Below are 19507 nucleotides of genomic sequence, written 5' to 3' on the forward strand. Positions count from 1 at the left end.
GCTCCTCTCCCTCCTCTGCGGGTGGTTCATCATGACGCGCGACTGCATGCTGGCGAAGGCGGCTAACAGCGTAATTCGACTAAAGAAACGGCTCTGTGCGTTCTCTCTTTGTTTTTTGTCTTCTTCCTTTCCTCTTGTGTGGCGGCGCTTCCGTCTGGGCACATCTGCGTGCGCCACCTTCTGCACAAACGATGAATATCGTTTTCGGCCACTCTCTCTCTTCATTTACGAGTGTGAGTGAGCCATGGCGCGCTGCTGAGCGGTGTCGGTGCGGTGCGCAGGCTCGGTAACGCCTTTAGCTGAAATACTTAACGTGAAGAAGGCCTCGTAGACAAGGAGGCCGTGCACAGGAGCGCGCGGCAGGCGACGCACCCGCAGTGACGCGAAGGGTGTCTCAGATACCAGCAAAATGCGCCACCGCGAAAACGATCAATGAGTGTGAGATGTGCACCGAGGAGCGCAAGCACAGGCATCCCAACAGATCTCTGTGCTCTCGCACGTTGCGTAGCTCAACACCAAGAGGGCTGTTCTTGTGCTGATTGTTTTGTGAGGTGATGACCTGGCCCAACGGCAGTCGTTCTCTTGCATCCCTTCCACTCATCGCCCATCTCTTCTGCCCCACTCTACCTTCCTGTTCTCCCTCTCCCTCTCAGTCACCACAGCCAGTAAACTGAGTCGCACACGCGCATCACCCCGGTCGCGTCATCGATAGACCCGCACGAACGCTGCAGTAAGTCTATAGAGACAGACACTAAGACACACATTTTGCGACAGGCGCCTCGCCTGCACACCTCCGTCTGTATCGTTCTGTACAGTACCTGACAATCTGCATCAGCCATTTTGAGCAGTTGCATCGAATTTCTCTACTGTCCGTCTTCCGCCTCTCCCTTTTGGGGTGAATCGCTGTTTCTATCGAGTCTGGCTTGCATACCCAGTGGCGCTCACGCTTCTGTAAGTCTTCGCTCGTGTGTGCAGGGTGGTCCAGCGTGTGTGTGCGTGTCTGTGTGTGTGTTTTTTTTTGGGGGAGGTTATTGCGAGCTTTGCGGTGCTTTCCCCATTTGACGCGCCAGCCGGCCATCAGACCCCGCAATTACGTATAGGCGTCATTTCTTTCGCTCCGCCTCCGTTCTCCCTTTCCCTTCACGCAGGGCCGGTGTGTCCCCGCCCTTTTCTGACGCTGTCTGCATCTCTTTGGAGGGCACACGCAAAATTCCGCCTTTTCACCTTTCCTCACATCCGGCAGAAGCGCTCCTTCGCATTCTGCTCTCTCTCTCTCTTCGAAGACCCCTTTTCTCTGTCCTCTCGCCTCTGCCTCACTCGCTCGTGGAGTGCCTCGCAGATCCGCCCCTATCTGGACCGTCTCCTTTGAGATCCCACTTCTGGGCATCCATTCTTGTCTACCTACCGCCCCGCATACTTCCCAGGTACACCGCTTCACCAGTGAAGACCGCGGCATAAGTTCCCTTATATTCTTGCTTCCCTTTCTTGTGTGTATCAGTGTGCGCTAGCGGCGGACGACTCTCTTCTAATCGGTTACCCCCGCTCGTCTCTCTACTGGTGCGCCCGTGGCCCTTTTCTGTATGCGCACTTGGCCATCTTCACCATCATGGACTCCCTGTACAACTGGAGCGACACAACCAAGATGGGAGTGGCCTTCACGGGCCTTGGCGTGTTCTTCAGCTTTATGGGGGTCGTGATGCTCCTGGATAGCATTCTACTCACAATGGGGAACATCTTATTTGTGGCAGGAGTGGCGATGGTGATGGGACCGCAGCGGTGCAAGGCGTTCTTCATTGCGCGCCGGCGAGCATCTGCGTGCTTTTTTTTGGGAATTGTGCTCGTCTTTCTTCGCTGGTGCTTTATTGGCCTGTGCATTCAAGGCTTCGGCGCGCTCAACCTCTTTGGCAACTTCTTTCCCGTGCTGGCGCGTGTGCTGGAGTCGACCCCCGTTCTTGGCCCGATACTCCTATCTGCCCCGGTCCAGAAAGCTCTCTCTCTCATGCATGTCAACGATGGCCGAAACTTGCGCAACGTGTGAAACTGCCCGTTTGCACGCTCCCCCCAACCGACTGACCCTTGAAGCGGTGCGGGGGCCAATCCCATAAAGGTGGAGGACTGAGGGTGTGTGGTAATGTGGACATGGTAGGCGGACGGTTAGGCAGGCGCTAACGCTGGTGATGACTGATTAGCACGGCCGAGACGCTGCCTTTGAAGAGAAGGGGTGTACAGGGCCCTTCAGGAACTTGCATGCGAGGACACCTCGAATTTGATGTACTCGCTCGCGTCCATGTGCGTGCTCTTCGTCGCTTCACATCCCCGCTACTCTTTGGCTCGTTGCCGAGCCAGATCTCCAGTATAGGGCGGATGGGGATACCGCAGACGTCTGAATGTCGCCGTGTACTGGCACCTGTTCGGCAAAGATGATGTGCTCTGCCTTCTCTTCGGCTGCCTGCTGGTGGCGAAGTCCGGACCTACAGCCCTTGGCCGTGCTAGCGTTCATTGCCCCCTGCGAGCGCTTCTCGACACCAAAGTAACGAGACATGCGAGGATAGCCATGGTACGCCTATACAGCATGAAATGACTCCATGTCGACAAGGCACTGCCTGGCACTGCGCATAAAGATGCTGTTGAAGCATCGTCCGTCGAGCGACGAGGAACGGTCGCGTCTGTTACTCTGCGGTCTCGCTGCACGCGCTCATTTCGTGCGGGTTCGCTGTCTTTGGAAGCAACGATGAAGGCGCGGAGCGGTTTAGGCCTCTCCTGCTCCCCCTGCCGCTATTGCTAGCGCTCCCTGGCATCAGGCAGAGCGCTACCCTCCCAAAAGGCGTCAAGGTTGTGCCGGCTACGGGCGTCATCACGAGGTGTACCCTGGACGGTCTTCAGGACTGCTACGTAGCCAACTGCGCTTCTGTTTTTCTCCCGTCTCTCCTCTGCAGGCCTCCTGTTGGCTGCCTCCTCCCTCTTTCTCTTTCCTTACCTGTCGCAAGCGAAGAGCACCCACACACCCACTCAGACAAACACAAACTCCGTCTGGCCTCATTGCCCTCGCAGTAAACGGCTTCAAAGATGGAGCTGACGGTAGGGCAGAAACAAGTACTTCTGACGACGCATAAGGCATACAGCGAGGCGGATGAGCTGCATAGCCTCCGAGCGTTCGCGAAGTATCCTCCGCTGTGCACGTATCTGGCCCAATGTACGGAGAATGGCCCCATACCTGACGCCGTTGTCGTGCGGCGGCTGGAGCGCGTGGCGCACCGTATCACAGGCGCCACAGTCGATCTGCTCTACGGAGACGCGCGCAGCAGCATCCTCACGACGCGTGTGCTGCGTCTCAGCGACGCCCGCCCGGCTGTGCTCGTGCCCATCGTTGCTGTAGAAGGGCGGCGCTATGCAGTGCTGGCGCAGCAGGCGGTGGTACCTCAAGGACTCGCAGTTGTGAAAATGGCTATACGCGGTGTCGTGGATGCGGAGGGAGCCTTTGCAAGTGCGGCCTACGCCAGCGCCCTGGCAGAGGTCGGATTGCGACTGGCGGATGCCAAACCCATCAAGCCCACGGCTTTCACCATAGGCAACGAGGGTGAGCCCCCGACTCACCTTTTTACTGTGTCTGCGGCGTGGGATGCGGAGCAGGCGGAGAAGCTTCGCCAGAACCCAAAATTAGCCCTGGTTGCCTTCAAGGACGTCTTCACCGCTGGGGATGCCGCTGCTTCGTTAGCGGTGTCTTTGATGCCGGCCGCTGCCGAATGACAACGCTGGCCCTCTTTCTTTAGCCATGATCTGCGCTCTGGCCTCCTCTCTGTCTTTCCCACGTTTTTTCTCTGTCGTCGGGCGACATCCTACCGACAAGGCCTGTCTTCGTGTATGCATAACTACCCCCCTCCCCCAGATGTCGAGCGTCTCTCTTTCTCTGATGTACAGTCGAATGCCGCTCGCATGCCGTCGTGTGCGTACTGGAAGCTTCAATTGTTTCCCTTCTGTTCGGCTTATCGTCTCAGGCCCCTCTGTTCTTGTGTCCTCCCTAGAAACAGACACAGCGGCCATTATGTCACTGCTGATTCGAGAAACGCCTTTCGACCCCCCTCCTGCGCATCTTTTCCGCAGCGACACGCGGAGGGTCGGCCACACGCGTCAAGTGCCGTCCACGCCCCTTTCCGGTTAAAAAGAGGCTTTGGCGACTTTCACAGAGGACTTCATGCGAACTGCACATTTCCATCAAGGACGCGTCGAACTCGCATTGCTGTGTGAGGGTTTCTTACTCGTAAGAAGACTCCGACCCGGCACCATACTGCGCCGCCGCCTCTTCACTTGACCGAGGGAGAGTAGTCTCTCCCTCTCTCTTTCTTTGTGCCTCCGTCGAGGGAGCCGTTCAGCCACCATCACCTTCCTTCTTCCCTCTCCACTGGTGCTCCCTTCGACTAGCTGCTTACCGGCCTGGAAAAGATTCTGCTCATCGCCGGTTGCAGACACACGCCTCTGCAGCGGCCATGCTGGTCGAGCAGCGCTCAAGTTGAGCGCACCGCCTCATGCCTTTCTCGTTTGACTGCTCTGCCTTCACCCTTTTGGGCCACCGAGCTGCTGCGCTCCCTCTGAAACGAAGAGCCAATTCTCTACACGGACAATAGCAGAAATGAGCAGATGCACAAGGAGAGGGCATGTGCACTCGCGCTGCCATCACAGGTTAACACTTCATTTCTCGCTCCAACATCTGCGACCCTCTTTGCTGCACACTCATTCCTCGTTCTCACTCACACTTCTGTGCCCGTGTGCTGTTCCCATTCAATGCGCGCGCGTTGCCCGCGTGCACACAAAAAGGGAACACCCGGTCTCTCTTCACTCTCGTCTCTCCATTGGGTCCGCCGGTGGGCTGTTGATGTCGGCGGCCGCGCGTGCACATGTGCTGCGCAGGAGAGACACGCGGCGGCGATGGCGCGCAAAGGAGGCCGCAGTGAGCCCTGCCGACGATCCGACGACTGCCCTCATGCGCCCCGTGTGCCCTCTTTGCTCGATGTGCTGCGGTGATGCCGAGCGCGGCCCTGGGCCCCGACTGCGCCGTGTGCGGTGCCGCTGCGACGGAGCCTCAGCGCGACGGAGCTCACAGCCCTTTTTGAGGACGGCGACGAGCCAGTGCCGCCAGTGGTGCCGGGCACCCGACCGCACCCTCTCCACGAGGCGGACCGGACGCCGTGCCGCGCGGCCATGGCGAGACCGATCCGCAGAGGCGGCGCTGGCGCACGCGGCCGAGGGCGTGGCTTGACTCACCGCAGCGGCCCCCGGCAGCGCTGCCCTAGCCCGTCAGGCCGCGCTCACACACCGGGCTCGGCGTTAACGCACACGCGATCAGGTGCAGGTCTTGACGGGGTGCCCTGCACGCCGCCCGGGCGCCGCTCTCTCTCTCTCTGCCACGCGCTCGCCAAAGGGTCGCGACGAGGCGGCCGCCCTGCGCCCCTCAACGAAGCTCACTGCGAGAGCGTCGACGCCCTGCCGACACGCGGCACGGGAGCGCGGTGGAGAGCCTGCAGACCACGGCACGCGCTTGGAGCCCCTTTCCCACCCCTCCGTCCCCGCGCCGGACCCTGGAGGCGGCCCGCGTGGATGGTGGCACGCAGTCCGGCCGAGTCCGTCTGGCGCCGGTCGCGCAGCGCACATCCACAGCAGGAGCGGGTGAGGGGGTGGGGCAGAGGAGCCCGCGAGCTACGCATGGCGCAAGTCGACGGCCGGGGCCCCGTCGCTGAGCAGGAGAGGCTGGTGAGCTGTTGGTTGTATGTATATTCGTCGGCGTGCGCCGTGTAGTGGTGTAGATTCGAAGCCTGAATGCCCGCTTTCGAAAGGGAGGTTTTGATACGGCTGCTTTTTTCTCTTGGAAGGCCTCTCGTCCGTTAGCCACGAGTCATCGCGTGTGTGATGGATGTCAGCTCTTTCTTGCGGATCGGTGGGTGTGTTGGAAAGTGGGAATCAGCATTATCAGCTCTCGGCAGCGTGCGTCAAGCGCCGCCTACACCGAAAAGGGGGAGCCTCAGAATTGTTGGGACTGGGAGGGCGCCCTTCCTGTTTTGTCCACGTGCGCAGTGGAGCTTCGGGGTACCTTTGGATGCTGTGCATCTAAAAGGAGGAAGACGCTTTATTGCGGCGAAGAGAGGCAGCTGGGGGCATGCATGGTGAATGGTACAGGAGTGTAAGTGATGCGCACTATTGCTCGCTTATGGCGTCCTCGTGGCGTGTCGGAGATGGTCTCTCTCTCTCTCTCCTGGTCCACGAGGTGTGCATCAGCAGCTCTTTTCATCTTCTCCGCGTGTCTCTCCTTTGCCTCCTGACATCAAATCCGGGCGTTCCTCTCCCAACTCCTCCCGAGCTGGCGGCGCTCGACGCGGTAACATCGCCGCAAGCTGGCGCGACTTTCTGCGTGTGTAACTGCAAGACAGGAGACACTTCAGGCTTCCCATCAACGCCATCAATGGACCCAGATGCGCCGTCGGTACTCACGAGCGAAGTTTACAATGCGGCCGAGGTGACATTTAATCTGCTGCAAAACAAGGAAAAGCTCATATCTTTTCTCGACTGCACAACACTGCTGCGTGGCATGGGGATGAACCCCACCCTCGAAGACATGGACAAGCTGAAAGAGCTGATGGCACAGCCCATCCTCCGACTAGAACAGTGGCGACGGGAGGAGGAGCTCAAGCGTGAGAAGGAGAGGCGCAAGGAGGAAGCGCACGAACGGAAGGGTAAGCGTGGACAAAGCCTCAATCCGGGAAAAAAGACCGCTGCGAAGAAGGTGCCTGACCCTGTAGCTGAGGTGGCACCGGTGGACATCACACCTGCTGAGGAGATCAAGAACATCGACTGGAACATTTTCATTAGGTGCACGGAAATGATTTTTCGAGACCGCGCCCGCGAGGAGCGCAGCGTGTTGCAGGCACTGAAGGTCTTTGCAGGGGATTCATCTGCCAGCATGTCACGCGATAAGCTGATCGAAATAGTAACCACCAACGGCGACAACGTGTTGACCCCTGCAGAGGTGAAGATGCTAGTGTCGATGCTGCCGGAGAGCTGCTCGGTAAAGGAGTGGGCCAAGCGCATTGAAGGAACGTATGTGCCTCCGACGCAGGAGGAGATCAACGCTGCCAGCATGCGCGAGATCGAAGCTCGCCGTCAAAGGGAAATGTTAGAGAAAGAAAAGGAGCCTGAGGCGGGTCTACTGGGGGGACTGTAAGCCCGGCAGCGCTTCTTCGCTGTCCTTCAGTGATTGCCTGGTGGCGTGAGACGAGCATCAGGACGTTTTTTTTGGTGGCGGTGTCGACATCCCCACCGCCTCTGACACCCGATACTTCTGCGCGGCGCTGTCCCTGTGACAATCGTACCCCCTGCTCAAGGTAAAAGGGAAGCATCGAGACACTTCGTATGTACAGATGAGTTTCACACGTTGACATGCAATCGGCAAGATTATTTTCTCTCTGCACCCTGACAGAAGCGGCCTGTATGCTCGGTCGAAAGTGACCCCCTCCCCCTGAACCGGCGGGCCGCTGCAGACACTCTGCGCTATCTCTTCGTTCTCATTTTCCCTGAGCCCCCCCTCCCCCCTGAGAAATACTGAGCGCACAGCGGCTATATGAAATCTCATGCCTCTGCGCCGTGACTGTCGGCGCTTCAATTCGATCTCTGCTATATCCCTCTTTTCTCCTTTTGCTTCTTGCTCATTTGGATCGTCGCTCATCACTCGTGGGGCGCCTCAAACACATATATACATGCGTGTCTACTCCTTTGTGCACACGCGGCACTTCATGGGGCGATCGACTACCCGTTACGCTCCTAACGCGATGCATTGGCATTCTCTTTTCAAGTCCGCATCTCGTGAGTTTGCTGTCGCCGCCGGTACACTCATTTATCCTGCCGTCAAGCGTCCTCCAATTGTGCATCTCGCCTCTCTTCCATTGTGGCTTTGCGGTGAAATCCCACTTTTTCGTCGCTTCTGATCTATTCCTCACCTCCAGCCAGTCGACCGATTATTCACAACGTAATATCTACAGCTATTCTGCAGTTTGCAGTCACCGTCACAAGCCATGTCCGAGATGAACCTCGTCGTGAATATTACGTGCAACCCGCCCATCATCTCCATCTTTGGCCCCATCAAGGAGAGCACGGTTGACCTCCTCAACGAAACGATTCCGAATTCGTGCTCGACCACGAACACTGGTAAGGCGCCGTTTGCACTGGTGCGCAAGGAGAACCCTCCGCATTGGTTCGGTGAGCTTCGCGCTCAGTTCGCCAGTGATGATATCGGCACATCGATGTTATTCATCTCGATCCTGGACGCGCTTGAGGAGGAGGGTACCTGGAAGTTACGCGGCGGCTCCTCCATGAACCACGATGACAAGGCCTCCTACAAGTTCTTCTTCGTCCGCGGCGCTCATTAGCTCTCCTCCTCCGCCAGACACAGTTCATGACGAGTCTGCTTGTTTCACGCGTATCGGCTGCCGCTGGTGCTCTGGTACCCCCCATCCCCCGATGGGGATGGCTCGTGTCGGAAGTGTATGTGTATTTTTCGGCGGGTCATCTTTCGCCCTCTTTTCCTCTTGCCCTCCTCTCTCTCCCCCTCTCAGTTTTCATGTACATATGGCAAAGCGCTGACAGCACCGCAGGCGACGATTCTGCGGCAGCCGGACGATGAAGCGTGGTGAGAAAGTAGAGAAGAGAGAGCTGCGGGCAACACCATTGCTCTCGTTCACCCATACGTCTTCTACAGATCCTCTCACCGCGGTCTTGTCTTTTTTCTCTTTTGATTCCGTGTCTGGGATGGGATTGTTTACCCCTTCCACGCTGTTCCTATGACAGTCACCCTCACTCCACCCTGTGATTCTTCTTCATGTTCAGCTCCTGCCGCCGCGCCCTCACCGCGTTGTATTTTCTTCTTGATTTCGTTTGTGCACCCTTCTCCCTCCCTTCCGCCTGGTCCCTTACTCCGCCTCCACGACCCTTGAGACGGAGGCGATATAGAGTAGTTCGGCGTTGGGGCGGATTCGGCAATGGAACCAAAAAACGAGCAAGTGAATGTTGAAAAAAATAGAAAGCTGTAGAATCGTTTGGACTGCCGATGCGGGTGTCGGGACCGCTGCAGGCAGATGCGGCCGGGGTGACGTCGAGACCGACGCAGCGTTGAAAAACTAGTGGCGTTGCCGTTTGCCTGTTTCACATTGAGCGGCGTCTTCGCACTTCTCCTGCGTGCGCCTCTGCTTCTCTGCATCATTCGCTCTCTCGCTGGCTGACCGTGTTGCAGTGTGAACCCCCTCTTACCCCTTCACTACAGCTGCAATTGAGCCAGAATACCTCTCTAGCACATCATATCTCTACCATCACGGTCGACCCCCCTTGATCCCCTCGCTTCCACCGTTTTATCTCTCTCCTCTCCAGTAGTTCTGTAGACGGCGCCCTTTTTCGTGCGCTGCTGCACCTCTCATCAGTTTCAAAGGCGGCCTCCCTTTTCCCACTCGCGCAGTGTGAGACCTCGTCTCCCTCCTTTTTTTCACGAATGTCAAGGGGGACATATACGCGCGCGCGCTAACGCTGACAGCCGGCCGAGGTAGGGAGGCGCTTTGGGATAGCTGCACAAAGCCCCTGACAATAGCGATGCAGCTCTCTTCTCTACCCCTGGCGACGCAGATGCTGCTGGATCCAGCAGTGGAGCTACAGCCGTCCATCCTTGAGGAGTGGAATGCGGCGTGTGCTGCAGCCTGCTCACAGGGTACCCAGCGCAACGGCACTGCCCCGTGCTTGACTATGGCCAGGGGCGGTGGCGTGCGCCGGCGCGAGCAACGACGGCTTGTCGACACTGAAGACTTTTTTCAGCTTGCAGCGGCCCTAGACACACTCGCAGACGAGCTCAACGCGAATGCTGGCCTTGGTGCTGCATCGTCATCTTTGACATCGGAGCCGCCAAAGGCAATGGTAAGCCGCGCACTGCGGGTCGACGAGCTTGATCCGAACGGGACGGCTGGCCTGAAGGGAACACAGCTGAGCAATGCCCTCGAGGCTCACCGGTTGTTTGGCGCAAAGGAGTACCCGGCCGCCTTGGCTGCCTTTCTCCGCGTTTCCTCGGCGTGCCTGGCACACGAGTTGACGCCGGCTCTGCTGAACAATGTTGCGGCATGCTACTTTGTCATGGAGCAGTGGGATGCCTGCGAGACCACCACTCGCCGCGTGCTCTCTTTTGATGCGACGGAACGCTATCCGAGTGCTCGGCGACTGGTGCGCGTGTTCATCTCGCAAGGACGCTTGCAAGAGGCGCAGCAAGCCGTTAGTTTACATCGTGATGCCATCGAATGGGCTGCTGAAGTGGCGGCGGTGAAGGCTTGTGCTAGCTACACCGACTTCTACGCCACCCGTCAGTACAGCAAAGCTCTCGAAAGCTTAGATGTGTTGTTGTCACTGTTTCCATGCGGTACCCTAGAGGCGGTGAAGGCGCGTCTCCTCTCTCTGGACAACGTAGCGCAAGCAGTACAATACGCCGCGCAGCGTTCCCGAGATTATGCCACGTCGACGGAGCTGCAGTTCTGCGTGTGGGCACTCACGTTCCATTCCACTACCTCCGTGACGGGGCTCTCAGCTCTTTTGACAGACATGCAGGCCGCCTCGACGGGCAAGTCGGAGCTGCGATTTCAACACCTCCTGAGAAACATCGCGCGTTGTAAGGACGCCTTCCTGAAGCTGCAGGGCCTGATGGCGGCGCGAAAGTGGAACGAGTCCGCAACCTTTGCCGCGCAAGTCCTTGCAGAACCCTTTCTCCCAGATGCAATGAAGGGCGTTGCCTACTACGAACGTGCTCGCGCGTTGGCTCAGCAGGGAAGCTGGTACGCCGCTCTTGACGACACCCACCGAGCATTGTCCTACACTGAGGCAGTGAACCTGCGCGCGGGCATGCTGCTTCTTGTCGCGCGCTGCGAGGAGGCACTTGGCCGCCTGCGAGACGCTATCGACCATACTGAGGAGAGTCTTCGCCTCGCCTCTAATCCTGCGGCTAAAGAGCAGCTGCGCTTCCTCAAAGGATGCTTGGCACGTGAGCAGGCGTCTAGAGCTGCTTCTGGAACGGCGCCGCCCACGAAGTCAAAGGAGGTACCGAAGCAGACGCCGCATGCCAAAACGTCTTCTTCAGCTTCTCGCGCATCAATTGATGCGCATTACAAAACGCTCTATCTCCCCTGCAGCGCCACTGCAGTAGAGGTGAAGAAGTCATACCGGGACTTGGCGATAAAGTGGCACCCGGACCGTTGGTGTGGCGCCTCAGAGGAGGCCATTCGTACTGCAGAGGCGACGTTCAAGAGCATTCAGCATGCCTACGAAGAGATTATGAAGAAGGCTTTCTGAGAGAAGCCGAGGACGTCCACCGATTCATTCCTCCTTCCTACAAACGCTACGATCGTCGCCGCGTCTGTCTTGACTACCCGCGGAGGTGCAACTGGCAGCGAGCAGAACATACCACCACACGACACCACGAATGCGGGTAGCCACCACTCCCAGCAGTACTCATCCCGACCACCACCACCGTATACGCTACCTACGCCTCCCCAGCAACCAGCTAAAGGCTGCTCGACGAAGGCCTTGTCTCAGCGTCGCTCTGCCACTCTTCCCGCATGCGTCGCTGTGCCAGATGCGCAACTCGATCCGGTGCAGCATGCTCTGTAAGCTCACCCTCCTCTTCTTCCCCACAGCTGTGCCGACTTGTCTCGCCTCTGTCTCCCGTTTTCGTCCTTCAACACAACGCGGCAACTCTGCACGAAACACGGCCTCGAATGAAAGCATCTCTAGCAGCGCCCCTCCTCCTCCGCCCCAGCACGTTTCAACTGCACGAGACTCCACAGTGAACCTTTACGCAATACAGCACTCTACAGAAATTGACACAATCACTTCTTTGCTTCTCCTCCTTTTCGTTTGTGTTGCTTTGTTGCTCCTCTAAACGACAAACGCGCCGCCCTTTCCTCACCCGCGCGCAACTTCATTTCGTCGCACACCACGGTGCCATTGTCAGTCTAAGCACTTCTTCCTGCGCGAGATCCGGATCGAACTATCGTCACTTGCTGCGCTACGTAGCTTGAGTGCTACCGCAATTCGCGGTCGTTTCTCTGCGCTGCCAGTGCTGCTTTGAATCCTTCCGCACCACCATACATCGACATAGGTGCTAACACATACGCGTTTCTTTTCTTTTTTTCGTTTGCCGCCGAGGCCTCATATCTCCGTAACCGAACCACTGTCTCTACTGATTTGCTTCTCCCCTCCCTTTTACTATTATTAGCAGAGCGCTCCCACTACAACCGTCCTTCTCCTCCTGTCTCAACTCTTCGCCTCACTTTTTTGATTGCTCCAAACTATCTTTGGATCCGAAGCTTTCCCGCATATACTCCTTTCCGCCCTCTCTGGCCCTCGCCTTCTGTTGCTGCACCTCGTTAGCAATCCCTCTACGACGTCGCGCTTCCCCCTTCTCTCCCTGCGGTCGATTACCGCAGGTGTCGAGGGTACTCGTCTCTTTCTCTCTTGCTGCTGCCTCCTCCATCTCTGCCTCCTCCATCTCTGCCTGACGCCACTAGGCACGCATTCGCACGTAAACAGGTGACCTGCTTGACCAATGGGTCTCTTGACGACTGGGGGGGCCCCGATGCGGTGGGGCACAGAGGCCAACAACAAAGCCATTCCCCACGTCAGTGCCCACGGCATTCAGCAGTTCATCAACGTGTTCAAGAACAAAAAGGATCTGCATGGCATGCCATTTCTGTGGGGCGACGAGCTGGAGCACCAGCTGATCCACATCCACGACAACACGATCACCCTCAGTGTTGAGGGAGGACCAGTGATGGAGAAGCTGAGGGCCCGCTCTGACAACTGCGCTGTGTGGAACCCCGAATACGGCAGCTTCATGGTCGAGAGCACCCCAGACCACCCATACAGCCTGTCAGTGGAGAGTCTCCATTCCGTGGAGGAGAGCATCACGAGGCGGTACCACATGCTCGACAAGGAGGCGCCGCCCGGCGTGGTCGGCACCACCTTTGTCACCTTCCCGCTGATGGGCCAGGGCGATTTTGCTGCCTGCGCTGATAAGGGCTCTCCTCACTCGCAGTCGCTTTTCGTACCGGATGCATGCATTAACCAAACCCACCCGCGATTCGCCAACCTGACGACCAACATTCGCCTGCGCCGCGGCCGCAAGGTTTGCATCTTGGTACCGCTGTACGTCGACAAGCTTACAATGGAGAAGACGGTGGACCCCTTGCTGAATATCGACCTCACTCCGCGCAACAAGGACATCCATTGTGCTGTGAAAGCAAGCGACATAGAACTGAAGAGCGAACCCGGCACGGAAGCGGCTGCGAACGCCGCGGCGCTCGTGCCCATCAGCCCTATCGATCCACGTGAGAACGACTACCCTGCCACCGAAACGATGAAGCACCTCTTTACCCCTGCCACGCTCTATTACTACGCACAGTACTTCACGGAAGAACAGCGCGAGCGTATGCAGGAGCGTTACAACGCATGCCCCTGCCCCGTACTGTCGGTCAGCCACCCTTGCATCTACATGGATTGCATGGCCTTCGGGATGGGCGACAGCTCTCTCCAAGTCACGATGCAGCTGGACAACATACATGAGGCGCGTCACGTGTACGACCAGCTTGCCATCCTGTGCCCGGCGTTTCTCGCCCTGACGTCAGCCACACCGTTCCAGAAGGGTCTTCTCTGCGACTCCGATGTGCGCTGGCTGACGATTGCCGGCGCTGTTGACGACCGCCGCATGGAGGAGGTTTCGCGCATTCGCAAATCCCGCTACGACTCCATTTCGGTCTTTATCAGCGACCGAACCGAAAACCTGGAGGAGTTCAACGATTCGAGGGTAGAGATTAACCTCTCATACTGCGAACTGCTGCAGGAGGCCGGCGTGGATGAGCGCTTGGCGAAGCACATTGCACATCTGTTTATTCGTGATCCGCTTGTCATGTATGACAAGATGATCGATATCGATGACACCACGCACACGGAGCACTTTGAGAATATTCAGTCGACCAACTGGCAGACAGTCCGCTTCAAGCCTCCGCCCATGGACAGCAACATCGGGTGGCGCGTGGAGTTCCGCGTCATGGAGATTCAGCCGACGCCATTCGAGAACGCTGCCTTTGCAGTCTTTATTCCACTCCTGAGCAAGGCCATCATCAACTACAAGCCCAGCTTCTACACAAGGATGTCCGTCGTTGACGAGAACATGGGCCGCGCACATCGCATCAACCCATGTGGAGAGCAGTACGTGATGCGCAAGAACATCTTTGCAGACAGGTGTACTGCTAGCGAGACCGAGACAGCGAAGATGAGTATTGACGAGATATTCAACGGCAGAGTGGGCGGCTTCTATGGACTCATTCCACTCGTGCGTCGCTATCTTGACGACGAGGGAAAGCGCAGCCCTCTCATCGATTCCTACTTGAACTTCCTGTCAATGCGCGCCGCTGGCCGTATTCCTACAGCTGCTCAGTACATGCGCAAGTTTGTCAAGACCCATCCTGACTACAAGCAGGACTCGCGCCTAACCGGCACTATCGCACGCGACCTTGTGAGACGCATACATGGCCTAGCCATGAATGTGATCCACGACGACGATTACCTTCCCATGAGCGCCTTCAAGGACGGGAAAGGGGAGGGCATTAAGTAGCGTCTTTTTATATTGCTTCTTTACGAGAACGGCAGTACAAAGAGCCGCACAGTGATCACTCTGTGCCGCCCGGCGCCTATCGGCTTATGCTGTTCGTACGCCACGCCGTTTTCCAGAGGAACGATTTCCCTACCTTCCACAAGAAAATATTCGACGAATACACAGTGTGGTGTATATCTCAATTTTTTCTTGCTTCTTTGCGGCGTGACCGAAGGGTGTCTGCCCGCAGAGATGCACAAAAACGCGGGGTGAACTGCGCTGGCCTGTGCACCTACCTATGTCGCTTGGTTCCTGGTAGACAGAGGCGTGCAGCTAAGCACATGCCATCTTGGTGTCTGACTGCCGCTCGAAAACAACACCCTCTACCACGTTCAGATAACATGCTTCTCTTTCGATCCTTCAAGTTCCTCCGCAGCGGCTAAGGGCGTGCGAAGTCACCACTGCGCAAGTTGGGTCTACAGCCAAAGAGGCAACAAAAGGTGAGACGGGCGCTGGCAGAAGTACATGGAGCACTGGTAAATCTCCGAGCTCCCAGACGGGATGTGAGGTAACCGCCTTGCGCATGTCTGCTGTTGTGGATGCTTGCTTTTCTTTTCCCTTTAAAATTTCTGTTTTGTTTCCTGCGGCACTTACCAATGCCCAAGTTTTTATTGCCCGTGCGTATGAGCATCCCCGTGGTCGCAGCCTTTCTTTCTTCCTCTATCTCGTGCTCCCTAAATGCATTTGACGGCTTTTATTTTGTTGCTTTCACTATTTTTTTTTCGTGCTTCCGGCCGATTCCGGGCGTTGACGGTGGCCTCCGCGCGTGGCATCACCGGCGTCTCAGTGCCCACCCTCGTTGTGGTGTAAGCCACAGTTCCTGGAGAGCGCCCTGCCGTCTGGCTTTGGGCTATTTGATGTCGGCGGCCGCGCGTGCACATGTGCTGCGCAGGAGAGACACGCGGCGGCGATGGCGCGCAAAGGAGGCCGCAGTGAGCCCTGCCGACGATCCGACGACTGCCCTCATGCGCCCCGTGTGCCCTCTTTGCTCGATGTGCTGCGGTGATGCCGAGCGCGGCCCTGGGCCCCGACTGCGCCGTGTGCGGTGCCGCTGCGACGGAGCCTCAGCAACACCGAGCGGTGTTAGTTTTCCAGGCCTCTGAACGAGTCTTAGAGAGAACTCAGGCCCGTGCAAGAATTGCACTTCACCTTCCCCACACCCCACTTACACACCCGACCCACAGACACTCACACGCACAGCGCTGTCAGGCACGCGGCCTCTACAGGTTTCTCGGCTTTCAGCCCAGCTACGGGGGCATCGAAAAGAAAACACACCGCTGTCGTCTCCCCCCCTCACACAATGAAGCACACGTAGGGAAGTGTAATGGCCCTTCTCCCCCCTTCCTGCTAAAAAGGATGAGACTCCAGCTGTGACGGCTGGGCTAATGAATGTTGCGCCGCTCTACCTTGCTTGCGACTGACCTAGCAGCGCGGGAGGCTGTCGATAAGTTAGCAAGTACAGTTGCTCACAGCTCGCACGTTACGGGGGCGGGCGGCGAATGACGCCACAAGATATGGGCCACGGAAGCAGCCGACTTGACAAGGGCCCAGCCTGCTCTAGGCGATGAGCTCAATTTTGAATACTCAATGCGTGCCTGCGATAGCGATGCGTCAGCATGGCTCCGCGTCCGCGGGCCGAGGAGGTGCCGGCCGGCGCCCGACTGCCTCGTCCATAAGGACTGCACGGTCATGGCGGTGCGTCAGCGACCACTCCGCGCGACGGAGCTCACAGCCCTTTTTGAGGACGGCGACGAGCCAGTGCCGCCAGTGGTGCCGGGCACCCGACCGCACCCTCTCCACGAGGCGGACCGGACGCCGTGCCGCGCGGCCATGGCGAGACCGATCCGCAGAGGCGGCGCTGGCGCACGCGGCCGAGGGCGTGGCTTGACTCACCGCAGCGGCCCCCGGCAGCGCTGCCCTAGCCCGTCAGGCCGCGCTCACACACCGGGCTCGGCGTTAACGCACACGCGATCAGGTGCAGGTCTTGACGGGGTGCCCTGCACACCGCCCGGGCGCCGCTCTCTCTCTCTCTGCCACGCGCTCGCCAAAGGGTCGCGACGAGGCGGCCGCCCTGCGCCCCTCAACGAAGCTCACTGCGAGAGCGTCGACGCCCTGCCGACACGCGGCACGGGAGCGCGGTGGAGAGCCTGCAGACCACGGCACGCGCTTGGAGCCCCTTTCCCACCCCTCCGTCCCCGCGCCGGACCCTGGAGGCGGCCCGCGTGGATGGTGGCACGCAGTCCGGCCGAGTCCGTCTGGCGCCGGTCGCGCAGCGCACATCCACAGCAGGAGCGGGTGAGGGGGTGGGGCAGAGGAGCCCGCGAGCTACGCATGGCGCAAGTCGACGGCCGGGGCCCCGTCGCTGAGCAGGAAAGGCTGGTGAGCTGCCAACTCTCATCATTTTGTGTGGGCCTTCTCTAAGGCATAGGTGCTGAAATGTCAGCGGAGCTGTGCAAAGTGGCTGACACGTGTTCTGTTTCCGTACTTGGTGTATATCCTTGCTATACAGGGAATATCTGTGGAAAGGGCGGTAGGGGAACGAGAGGCTGCTGATCTGCCTAGTGGCACTTAGGGAGAGGATAAGGGTTCGTGACAGTGAAGTTCCGGGTAGCCTTTTGTGATTGTTTCGGTGATGCGAAGAGTTTCACCTGTAGAAGGTAGCTGATGTTTGCGTCGTGATGCCCACCTGCCCAGGCGGTTGTATGCTGAGGGCGAGGTAGCTTCGTTGCTGAGAACAAGAGCGGTGTTTGAGAGAAAGAACGACTCGTGAATGTCTGCTTAGCTCCATGGCGGGTGTGCTCACGGCGGGGGATTTTTTTTTTGATTTGTAGATTGTGCGCCGTGCTTCTCGAAAGAGCTGCTGCAAAGGGTACCGGGCAGAACACAAGATACACGGTCTCTGCTTGCAAAGGGTTGCATCGCTCGCGATTTAGACTTTGTCCATGGTGGCAGCGGCAGCGTTTCTCGGCCTGCAGTCGGGGGGCTGTATCTAAGAGATTGCTGGAACGAAGACACTCAGAGCGTTTCAGGATCTGTGTACCCAAGGGGCCTTGTGAGTACTGCAGAGCCCAAACTCCACCTGCATTCGTTGTGCACACTTGACGATCGACTCGTGTAGCGAAAGGAATCCCCGAAAATACAAAGAGGAATGCATACTTTTGAGAGCATGCGGACTATCCAGGCTCCTCGTCATGGAGGCCGGAACACGGGTGAGCGTCTGCTTTTACAGAGCCGGCAAATGCTTCTGTGAAGAGGCGCTAGAATGAAAAAATTGTGCGAAACAAAAAAATGTCACAACAAAGGCATTGACGGTAATCCTAAGACAGAGCAGTTTATACACACGGCGTCTTGCTGCTGATGGTCTTCTCACTACCGTCGTTGTTCATCCCCTTACCGTTGCGCCACGTGCGGCCGGCAAACGATCAGCCCTTCCCCCCTCGCTCTACACATTTCTGTCTCCTTAAGGCTCTCCGCTTTCCGCTCAGCTGACCCCCTTCCCTCCAAAACGAAGAAATACTGGGCCGACATTCCTTGTTACGTCCGTCTCCCCTCCTCACAGGAACCTTTCAAGCAGGCGATGCTACAGCCAGAGCGCAAGCACCTGCCACGCATACGAGGGGCGGTGACCCTTCGCAGAGGCAAGACCTATGCCACACCACAGGCCGCAGTAACCTATCGCACCTCCGAGCAGCGCTGCAACCTCTATACAAGCGCTGAGACGCTGGGCCACATCTATGCACCAAGACCGCTACTTCACACCACAGACGCTGCCACGGCCCAACACCCTCGCGCAGCTCATGTGCGCCGTCTTCACCGTGCTCCTGCCAGCTCTCCCGTGGCTACGGTAACGAAAAAGCAGTGCAACCCTCCGCACCACTTGATGCCTCTCCGATCCTCCTTTCAGGCACCTACCGGCTACTACACGGATGCTCTCAACTTCTCAGGTGCCTTGGAGGAATCGCAGCGGGCGGCTATCAAATTCGAGGAGCGCCGCTGCTGGGTGCAGCTGCAGAAGCAGTACGGGAGCTCTGCGCGAAAGCTGATGCCGGTTTCTACGCAGTCACTTGTCTGCGAAGCGGAGTCGCCCAGCTACGTCACGGCGGCTGATCCTGCCGATACGATCGCGTTGGCTTCCTATGCCTCTCCACCTTTGCCAGATAGCAGCATCGAGGATGTCAACCAACAATATCTTTCCCACAAGCACCTACGCGAGTTGAGGGAAGGAGTCTACCTTCTTGCTGGAGGCCACCTTAAAGCCACCCAAAACACAGCTCTTCTCCTCACAACACTGCGGCGACCCAACGTCGAACGTTATGTCATCCTCTGCGACTAAGGTGGTGACTCCCACTCTTTGCACAGCTGTACACGAGAATGGGCGAACACCATTGGCAGCACCATCGGCGCTCGACTCGCTACATGACAAGAAAGCGGCGCCCGCCAGCTCTGATACACCCTTCAATGATTGCTTGCGAGACACGGCGTGCGCCGTGGTGGATTCGTGCCCGCCTGTCACGCAGCTGAAAGCACGCGACTCCGTCAATCCACCATCACAGAGCTCGTCGGAGGCGGCACCCATTCGTGATGGAGGCAACAGTATGGAGACAGAAGACTTTCCTCATCTCACTGCGCAACTAGAGCCTCCACGTAGAAGTGGCCCTACCGTAATGGAAACGATACACAACAGCAAGGATGTCTCATTCACCAACACAGCGGAGCTGCGTGCATTACGAAGGGAACAGGCTGCCGCGCTGGTTAGGTCCACGTTTTCAGGAATCTTCACCGCCTTGCCCC

General features: G+C 57.9%; 7 protein-coding genes across 7 annotated transcripts; all 7 read left to right on the top strand.

Moving 5' to 3' along the window:
- Window positions 1–1606: 1606 nt before the first annotated feature.
- On the top strand, window positions 1607–2038 carry LSCM1_06804 (uncharacterized protein; the record flags this gene model as incomplete). Its single annotated transcript, XM_067324209.1, has 1 exon — window positions 1607–2038. The coding sequence occupies one exon, from the start codon at window positions 1607–1609 to the stop codon at window positions 2036–2038; it is 432 nt and encodes a 143-aa protein (XP_067179556.1).
- Window positions 2039–3066: 1028 nt separating this feature from the next.
- Window positions 3067–3747, top strand: LSCM1_06805 (uncharacterized protein; the record flags this gene model as incomplete). The annotated part of the gene is made up of 1 exon (XM_067324210.1): window positions 3067–3747. One exon carries the CDS (start codon window positions 3067–3069, stop codon window positions 3745–3747), a length of 681 nt encoding a protein of 226 aa, XP_067179557.1.
- A 2704-nt stretch (window positions 3748–6451) lies between these two features.
- Window positions 6452–7210, top strand: LSCM1_06806 (uncharacterized protein; the record flags this gene model as incomplete). Its single annotated transcript, XM_067324211.1, has 1 exon — window positions 6452–7210. The coding sequence occupies one exon, from the start codon at window positions 6452–6454 to the stop codon at window positions 7208–7210; it is 759 nt and encodes a 252-aa protein (XP_067179558.1).
- Window positions 7211–8057: 847 nt separating this feature from the next.
- LSCM1_06807 (uncharacterized protein) lies at window positions 8058–8411 on the top strand (the record flags this gene model as incomplete). The annotated part of the gene is made up of 1 exon (XM_067324212.1): window positions 8058–8411. One exon carries the CDS (start codon window positions 8058–8060, stop codon window positions 8409–8411), a length of 354 nt encoding a protein of 117 aa, XP_067179559.1.
- Window positions 8412–9621: 1210 nt separating this feature from the next.
- On the top strand, window positions 9622–11355 carry LSCM1_06808 (uncharacterized protein; the record flags this gene model as incomplete). The annotated part of the gene is made up of 1 exon (XM_067324213.1): window positions 9622–11355. The coding sequence occupies one exon, from the start codon at window positions 9622–9624 to the stop codon at window positions 11353–11355; it is 1734 nt and encodes a 577-aa protein (XP_067179560.1).
- A 1255-nt stretch (window positions 11356–12610) lies between these two features.
- Window positions 12611–14677, top strand: LSCM1_06809 (uncharacterized protein; the record flags this gene model as incomplete). Its single annotated transcript, XM_067324214.1, has 1 exon — window positions 12611–14677. One exon carries the CDS (start codon window positions 12611–12613, stop codon window positions 14675–14677), a length of 2067 nt encoding a protein of 688 aa, XP_067179561.1.
- Window positions 14678–18596: 3919 nt separating this feature from the next.
- On the top strand, window positions 18597–19049 carry LSCM1_06810 (uncharacterized protein; the record flags this gene model as incomplete). Its single annotated transcript, XM_067324215.1, has 1 exon — window positions 18597–19049. One exon carries the CDS (start codon window positions 18597–18599, stop codon window positions 19047–19049), a length of 453 nt encoding a protein of 150 aa, XP_067179562.1.
- Between the last annotated feature and the right edge of the window lie 458 nt (window positions 19050–19507).

The sequence above is a fragment of the Leishmania martiniquensis genome, chromosome 18 (genome assembly GCF_017916325.1).
Source record: "Leishmania martiniquensis isolate LSCM1 chromosome 18, whole genome shotgun sequence".
Lineage (NCBI taxonomy): Eukaryota > Euglenozoa > Kinetoplastea > Trypanosomatida > Trypanosomatidae > Leishmania > Leishmania martiniquensis.